At 47.7% G+C, this 8,746-nt stretch overlaps 1 protein-coding gene across 2 annotated transcripts in view; it reads left to right on the top strand.

The window, feature by feature from the left end:
- The first annotated feature begins 6,050 nt into the window (after positions 1–6,050).
- Positions 6,051–8,746, top strand: part of BAZ1B (bromodomain adjacent to zinc finger domain 1B) — an 89,838-nt gene continuing 87,142 nt past the window's right edge. For both annotated transcript variants that reach the window (XM_084650708.1, XM_084650707.1), the window contains exon 1: positions 6,051–6,265. In XM_084650708.1, the coding sequence (XP_084506834.1) occupies positions 6,153–6,265 (113 nt within the window). In that variant the 5' untranslated portion in view covers positions 6,051–6,152. The remainder of the gene's footprint in view (positions 6,266–8,746) is intronic.

Below are 8,746 nucleotides of genomic sequence, written 5' to 3'. Positions count from 1 at the left end.
GTGGGGCTGGGGATGAGGGGTTGGGGGTGCAGGAAGTTGCTCCGGGCTGGGACGGAGGGGTTCGGAGGGCAGGGGGGATCAGGGCTGGGGCAGGGGGTTAGGCTGCAGGAGGGGATGAGGGGTGCAGGCTCCGGGCAGCGCTTACCTCAAGCAGCTCCCAGAAGCAGTGGCATGTTCCTTCTCCGGCTCCTACATGGAGGCACACCCAGGCAGTTCTGTACGCTGCCCTGTCCACAGGCGCCACCCCTGCAGCTCCCATTGTCTGCGTGTCCCATGTGGAGCCCTCTGGCTGCCCCTGCGTGTAGGAGCTGGAGGAGGGACATGCCGCTGCTTCTGGGAGCTGAGCGGGGCAAGCCCTGGACCCCTCTCCCCGGCAGGAACTTGAGGGCTAGATTAAAACGTCTGGAGGGCTGGATACGATCCCTGGGCCGTAGTTTGCCCACCCCTGATACAGCCTCTTCATAGGTAAGGTTACAATGCATTAGAAAGCTGACTTTGATCCCCTTTGTTAGACAAGAAAGAAGGGGGTTAAAAAGACAAACCATCTTGTTTTCACATTTGTAGGGTGGAATGTCAGTGACAATAGAATATTTTCTAAAGTTTTTGAGTAAACTGAGTAAGGGCTTCTTGAGATTTACGTAATTGGAAGTGCCTCCTTTTTGTAATGTGTGGAGGTGTCTGTTGTGTCTGTGTAATCATGCTGGGCCAAGAGAGGGACAATGTACCGCGAGTGTGAAACATAAGTAGATCTTGACAGGGGCTGAAGCAAGAGGCAGTTTTCAACGTTAGGAATAGTAAATGTTTACAAAATTGCCATTATTTGAAAACTAGACATTAGTGTCTGTGAGTGAAACCAAGGAGAAAAAACTTGGTGATCGAGAATTTTCACTGTCAACCTCTGAACTAGCCCAGGTTACTCCTCAAAAGCGAGAGGAAACATCAATGGGAAAATACTGGCCCTTTTGAGATCAATAGAGATTTTTCCCTTGATTAAGGTGGGGCCAGGACTGCACCCTAGGGCAACTCTTCCTGCCTTTCTGGCCAAAGTGCCCCCTTCACCTATGGGTAATACATACTGCGGTCCAGCTGGGGTAACTGGCGTAACTTTTTTGGGGGGAGGGATAGATAACTCAGTGGTTTGAGCATTGGCCTGGTAAACTCAGGGTTGTGAGTTCAATCCTTGAGGGGGCCATTTAGGGATCGGGGGCAAAAATTGGGGATTGGTCCTGCTTTGAGCAGGGGGTTGGATTAGATGACCTCCTGAGGTCCCTTCCAACCCTGATATTCTATGAAAATATAAATTCCTTGGAAAAGGTTACATAAGAAGTTTTGGATAAGGCTGGGGACAGAATCCCGCTACAGATTTAAGGCTAGAAAGGAACATTCTGATCATCAAACATAGCACAGGCCAGAGACTTTCACCCAATATTCCTACAGAAAGCTGAATAACTTGCTAGGAGACCCATGTTGTATCCAGTACACCACACTGCCTGTCATTGTTTCAAATCTGTGCACTTAGGTCAACGGTCAATTTCAGCTAATACATCCTCTCCACCCTTTTAAGATGATTTGGGAACTACATGTAATAAAGCAATATAAATGCAAAACATTAAAACACAGGTTCAGTAGCCTAACAGTAATGTGGCCTAGGGAGTTAGACATTAGCTGTGGAACCAGGAGAGCCAGGTTGTAGTCTTGGTCTGATGCTTAATCTGCTAAAACTAATGATTTGTGTTCGGAGTGGTGAAGGCCGGCTGTATGGTGTGTGCATGGCTCACGTAGCTACGTTTGTGTAGCTTGTCAGCTGTGTTTTGAATGTGGCAGGGCTCTGCAGGAACCAAAATTAGTTTAGTGGGCACCACCCACCTCTTTAATTCAATAATTTGTTGACACAACCCATTAATTTAACCCTTTAAAAGCTTTCTTCATTTACTTTACAAAATATAAGAACATTGTGTGTGCTTACATAGGCAGTGTAGGATTTGTTACCCAGACTTAAAAAGTATGATCAGTAAGAAGACTTTGCAATTACATTGGGCCAGAATTTGATGCCTTTCTCAGCCTTAGTGTCTTACACTATATGAAATGCTTTTGGTGTGAATGAGTCTCCTCTGGAGTGAGGTGCTACTCAGAGCAGGTAAGGCTTCAGGGTCTACCCCATAGTGGTTTTCTTCAGTGGTAGAGCTCAAGGTGGTTGTTCATGTTTTCCTGCTGGCCTGGCGACAGAGGTTTGAAATGGCATGCCTAAAATTCTGTGGGCTAGTGGATGAGATGGGGGTCGACCACCTTAAAGGTCCGGGCTGTCACAAGCTGTACCTCAAATCTCCTATGTCGCTTTCAGCAGGTCATTAAAATGTTGGTTTTCTTATTTCCCAACTGATAAATGCCCATTCCTTTGAGACTAGGGCTGTGCTGGCAGGGCATGGAGGAAGAAGAGTCATTTTGCCACATTTTAGCATTTAATTTCACTTTTGAGAAGTAACCCTGGCTGATCTTTGCAGATTAACAAAAAATATTCTCTCACCACTTGTGTCCCCTGCACATCAGTTCCACTGATAGAGACTCATATTTAGTATTCAAATAATAGCAATTTCTTAAACATGTTTATTCTTCTTGCCTTTAAAAATTGCCTTTGTCTTGAACCATATTCAGAATCTGCCTGTGTTTTCGATGTAATGGCACACTATGATTTTATTGGGCAGAGTGAGGGAGACAAATATTTGATACTTTGATACTACATGATTTAGAAGCACGTCTCATTGACTTTCTTTAGGATTTGTGCTCCTAAGTCACTTGGGCACTATGGAAAATTTCATCCAAAAATACTGTTGCACATTTTAGTTGTAAACTCTTCAGGGCAGGGACTTTCAGACTGTGGGTCTGTATAATGCACAGCACAGTGGGGCCCCAATCTCATTGGGCCTTTAGACTTTACTGTAACGACTAATTAATAACACTTTTATCAGAATTTTTCAGAAATTTTTTGAGTGTCAGAGACTTAACTCCTCCTGCTTCCACATGGTGAGGGTTTTCTTTTTAGGGTTGCCAGGGTAGGTCAAAATTGGTCTGATAAAGGGATGGGGGTTGTAATGTAAATAATAACACACAACTGCAGAGTCTGAACCCTGTTCTAGCTCCAAAACACCCAGGCATCCACCACTTAAGAACATAAGAACAGCCATACTGAGTCAGACCAAAGGTCCATCTAACCCAGTATCCTGTCTTCTGACCGTGGCCAATGCCAGGTGCCCCAGAGGGAATGATCCATTCCCTGTTGCCCATTCCCAGCTTCTGGCAAACAGAGGCTAGGCCTAGGGACACCATCCCTGCCAATCCTGGCTAATAGCCATTGATGGACCTATCCTCCATGAATTTATCTAGTTCTTTTTTGAACCCTGTTATAGTCTTGACCTTCACAACATCTTCTGTCAAAGAGTTCCACAGGTTAACTGTGCTGTGTGTGAAGAAATACTTCTTTATGTTTGTTTTAAATCTGTTGCCTATTAATTTCATTTAGTGACCCCCTAGTTCTAGTGTTATGAGAAGGAGTAAATAACACTTCCTTATTTACTTTCTCCACATGAGTCATGATTTTATAGACCTCTATCATATCCCCCCTTAGATGTCTCTTTTCCAAACTAAAAAGGCCCAGTTTTATTAATCTCTTCTCATACGGAAGCTGTTTTGTACCTCTAATAATTTTTGTTGCCCTTTTCTTAATCTTTTCCAATTCCAGTTGAGCTAAAGGAAGATCTCTTTAGCTGTCGCCTATAGAAATATCCTTACGTTCAATCTAATCTGAAACCAGCCAATAAAGGGCAACAAATATACAGTGCCCAATCTTGCAATCACATAAACCAATGGCAAAAAAAGCCTCAGCTGATACCAGCAAAAGCAAGATTGAGCTGAAAATTATCCACAACAAAAATCATTAATAACTTTGGTTAATTACAACCTATTTTAATCAAATTTAGCAGCTGAACAAGTTCAAAAGGTGATTTAACAATACATACAATTTAAAGTGCCAAAAAACAACCCATTTCTGAGCTAGAAGGAGACGAGCATTAATTCAGTGATATTTAAAACAATGGAATGGTTTATGTGACTAATTGTTTTCAAAACGTGCAGAAACATTTTCCTTTGCCTTCAGAGTAAGGTTATGTTTACACGAACACTTTTGTCCATCAGGAATGTGAAAAAAGCGCCCCCCAGAGTGACGTAGGTTTCAGTGACAAATGCAGAGGTGTGGACAGTGGTATGTTGGTGGGAGACGCTTTCCCGCCGACACAGCTACCATGGCACAGAGTGGCTACGTGGGGGATGGTTACAGGGGCGCAACTGTGCTGCTGTAAGATCTGTAGTGTAGACATAGCCTAAATGTGGCAATTTTCAAGCCAAATCAGATTTCCAAACAAAAGGAGCCTAGGATCACAACAAAGGGCACAGCAAAAATGACAAGATCATGGAAGAGAGGTGGATGGGGGGGAAGAAGCCCAGATGAAGCACCTGCTGCTCGTGGGGAATGCAGTTTGTCAATGGCGAAGAGATCTGCCTATTGTTTGGCTCAGTTTTTCCTACATCGGAATAGATTTTTTTAATACAATGTTGGTACACCAGAGAGTTCTATAGTCATGAGTTCGGCACCAAGAGATTGGTTTAAAAATCATGACTTTAAAAATAGATAAACACAAGTTGCTTTTTTGTTTTGTGTCTTTTTTTTTAATTTGCCTTTGGCTTCTGTACAGGGCGGGGTCACCGTCTCAGGCTTCTGGCTGCAAGCACAAGGGTTAGAAACTTCCTCTTTTCTAGGTGACAGGTTTCAGAGTAACAGCCGTGTTAGTCTGTATTCGCAAAAAGAAAAGGAGGACTTGTGGCACCTTAGAGACTAACCAATTTATTAGAGCATGAGCTTTCGTGAGCTACAGCTCACTTCCTCAGATGCATATCGTGGAAACTGCAGCAGGCTTTATATATACACAGAGAATATGAAACAATACCTATTCCCACCCCACTGTCCTGCTGGTAATAGCTTATCTAAAGTGAATTTGTGTGGGGGGGTGGAGGGTGAGAAAACCTGGATTTGTGCTGGAAATCACTTTAGATAAGCTATTACCAGCAGGACAGTGGGGTGGGAATAGGTATTGTTTCATATTCTCTGTGTATATATAAAGCCTGCTGCAGTTTCCACGATATGCATCTGAGGAAGTGAGCTGTAGCTCACGAAAGCTTATGCTCTAATAAATTGGTTAGTCTCTAAGGTGCCACAAGTCCTCCTTTTCTTTTTTCTACCTGAGAGGAGAGTCTCATGGAACCACCTGACTCCAGGCGCTGGGGCTTGGAGAAAATCAGCAGGAGCCTGGCAGTGTCACTCCAGGGCCGGGGGCGGGCAAGGCGTGCGGCGGGGGCACGATGGCTGGGTGGGGGGCGCCCAGGGAGGCAGGGCCGTGGGTACCCCCTCAGGGAGGGGCCAGCCTGGCTCAGCCCCCCAGGGCCAAGCTCCAATGAGCCACCGGGCTGGCCGGGGCCAGCACCGCTGGGGGCAGGGCCTGGTGCCGGGCAGGGGCGGGGGGAGCCGGCTGGGCTGGCGGAGGAGAGGCTGTCCCAGGCCCGGGGGCGGGGCCCTCTACAGCCTCTGCACATCTCAGACCTCCGGGCCAGGCGCTACCCCTTTAAGGGGGGGAAGGGGCGGGCTCCAATTGTGGAGACAAAGCCGGGCGCGCGGCCTCTGCGTGGTACCCGGATGGATATGAGGGGGATGCGCTCCCATTGGCCGGCGAGGGAAGGAGGCGGGGCTAGTAACGGGGCCACAAAATGGAGACTTGCTTCCCTCCGTTTACATAACGTGACCTTTCACCCTACGCGCTCTGCAGCCTAAATTGTCCACTAAGTGGGCGGGGCTGGCCGAGTAGACAGGCGCGCCACATGGCCACTAGAATGTGCAAGGCCCAGACTGCGACCAATCGGGCTGCGCCGTACGCGGGAAGGGCTGGCCTGGCGGTAATAGCAGGCTAGGGTGCGCGCGCAGCACTTCTGCCGGCCTCTCGCTCGGGAGGGGGGAGGGGAATCTCCCGCCATTTTTCAATCCTTCCGCCCGGGTCGCGTCGCTGCCGGGGTCGCTGCGGGGAGCCGCCGGGGCATCTCCCCTTCCCGTCATGGCGCCACTGCTGGGCCGCAAGCCCTTCCCGCTGGTCAAGCCGCTGCCGCCAGGGGAGGCAGGCGAGAGGTTCATCGTCCCTCACACGCAGGAGGCCTTCCGCACCCGCGAGTATCCGCCCAGCCTGTGAGGCCTGAGGGAGGGGGCCGGTGCGGGGCGGGAGAGGCGGTTCCGAGTGGGCAGGGGCCGTGCCGGCTCCGTACGGCTGCTGGCCCCGGTGCCGGCAGGGGGGTGACTGAGCGGCCGCTGCCCGGGCTAGTGTAGGGCTGCTGGCGCTGTCCCGCGGCTGCGAGGGGCTCCCGGCTGGGCTGGGGCGGGCGGCAAAGCGGCGCAGGCGGGTCGAAAGTGCCCCGAGCGCCGGCCGCTGCCCCCCGTGGCTCGGCGCCCCTCCGGGGGCAGGGGGGCGGCGCCCGCTCCCGCTGACCGGTGCCCGCGGGAGTTCCCGATGGGGGAGTGTCGGAGCCCCCTGGGCCCGCCGTGCTGTTGACAGCGCCCCGAGCCCCGGCGCTGTCAGTCCCCTCGGAGCCCCGGCGTCTCGCACGGCGGCTGGTCGCGAAACAGCGGCAGGTGGTCGGGGGCTCGGGAGGTGGGGTCCTGCCTGGACCTGCCGGCCGGAATTGGCTGCGTCTCCGGCGATTGCTGTCCAGCTTCTGCCCTGGGCGGTGCTTCGCCCGCCAGTCCAGCCTCGCACCGAAAGTCAGCTAGTCAGTTTCCGTTTTGTTTATGGTCCGTTTCTGTTACCCGATGCTGTGTGATGTGTGTGTGGCAGATGCTTTGCAGGAGGGTTTAGCGCCTAGCTTACGCTTCTGTTGAGAAATCCCAAACTTTTCTGTTAGTTGGTCACGTCTTCAGAGTTCCACCAAAGTTGCTTTATAATTCTCTGTTTACTGGATTATTGAATGGTTTGTGGTACCGGGCAAGAAATAGGGCTTCAAGCTCCAAAAACTGATCAAGTAACTGAATTCTTAAGTTTATAGCGTTAGCCTGCTAGTAAATGCAGATGGTCTGAGGAAAAGTTGCCTGCGTCTCAGGATATTCTTGTAAAATTCAGTGTGTGTGTTATGATTTTTACTTTTGTAAAATAAAGGGAATGGGGGGAGGGGAGAAAGAACCCAAGTGTAAGGGTTAATTTGACAAAGGATAATATTTTAAGAATCTCTGACATACGTGCTTAGTGCTTAAACACTTGAAATGGTAAATATGTTAGGAAAACTAGTCTTGCTGAAGCTTAGGCCCTAGAACATTGCATATTTTGTTTGTTTTGTAGCCTGCATTGTAGGAGCTTGTGACTATAACTCTTTTTGAGGACAGATAACTATTAGATTTAACCCATTTTAATTCTTCTTTATTATTATTATTGGCCTTCCTTTGCATATAAGTGCAGGTCTACACTTAAAACACTGCAGCAGCACTTAAGTGAAGATACATTGAGGGGAGAGCTCCCATCAACATAGTTAATGCATCTCTGTGAGAAGCAGTAATTATGTCATTGGAAGATGATCTCCCACTGACCTAGTATTGTGTACACCGAGAGTCAGATTGATATAACTACGTTGCTCAGGGGTGTAGATTTTCACAGCCCTGCGTGATGTAGACCTGGCCTAAGTGTTTGTAGGATCAGAGCCAGAGTAGAAAGTTAGTGATTCCTGCTTGACAAATTTATACTCCAACTTAAGATGTGGCAAAATAGTTTGCGTAACAAGAGAATGAGGCGGACAACAAGAACACACAAGCTGGGACTGTGTGCAGGTATAAATGTTTGAATGTCTTAGTATGAATATTAATGAGATAAATATCAGAAGGCTCAACTGGCCATCTATGTAGTAGTTGTCAGTAGGCCTCAGTTTACTGTAGTCATTGGAGCAGAATTGGGAAGGGATTTAAAGGATTGATTTATTTAGCAAGTGTATTTCTTGCATAAGTGGTGGTGTGGAAAACATAAGTCTTATGGGAAAAATTTAAGAAATAGACAACAGAAGTTGCTTGCCTGCAGTGGATTCTTTTCTCTGTATATATATTCTTATTCTCCATATGAAAGGTAGGTTATAAATTCATGGTATTATAGCATAATAATCAGTGTTCATCACTTCTTGGAGGGATGAAGAGGGAGAAGTGGGTGTTAGGCAAATCAAACAACAATCATAGGAGATGCACCAGTAATTCTGTGCAGAGGACTTAATGTCTACATAGATAGGTGTGTGTGTGGTGGGGTGTTTTTTTTGTTTTTTTTTTAAAATGGGCTGTAACTCTGCAGACTACTGCCCCTGGAGGCTGATCTCGCCTCTGTACAACAAGTGGGATGGAAATCACAAGGAGAACTTAGATTGTGGAGGAAAAGTATAAATGTCTATAATGTGTGAGAGATCTTGGCAGCGTGTGAGACAAAGCGTCTCCACAACTTGTAAAGGCTCTTACGTTAGAAAATGTTCTGTTATTTCACTATGAAGTGCAGCCAGGTGATGCCCATAGGAAGGATTATGTAGCCTTTGAGAAGGAAGTGTACGTCTGAGATTCAGACAGGTATTACTAATGCATTCAATACAATGAAATGGTGCTGGGGTGCCTTAACTCAATGTGAATGTTCATTTTAAA

The sequence above is a fragment of the Lepidochelys olivacea genome, assembly GCF_965140295.1.
Source record: "Lepidochelys olivacea isolate rLepOli2 genome assembly, chromosome: 17".
In the NCBI taxonomy this organism is placed as follows: domain Eukaryota; kingdom Metazoa; phylum Chordata; order Testudines; family Cheloniidae; genus Lepidochelys; species Lepidochelys olivacea.
The sequence above is the reverse complement of the archived record's forward strand: the minus strand, read 5'-3'. Positions and strand labels throughout refer to the sequence as shown.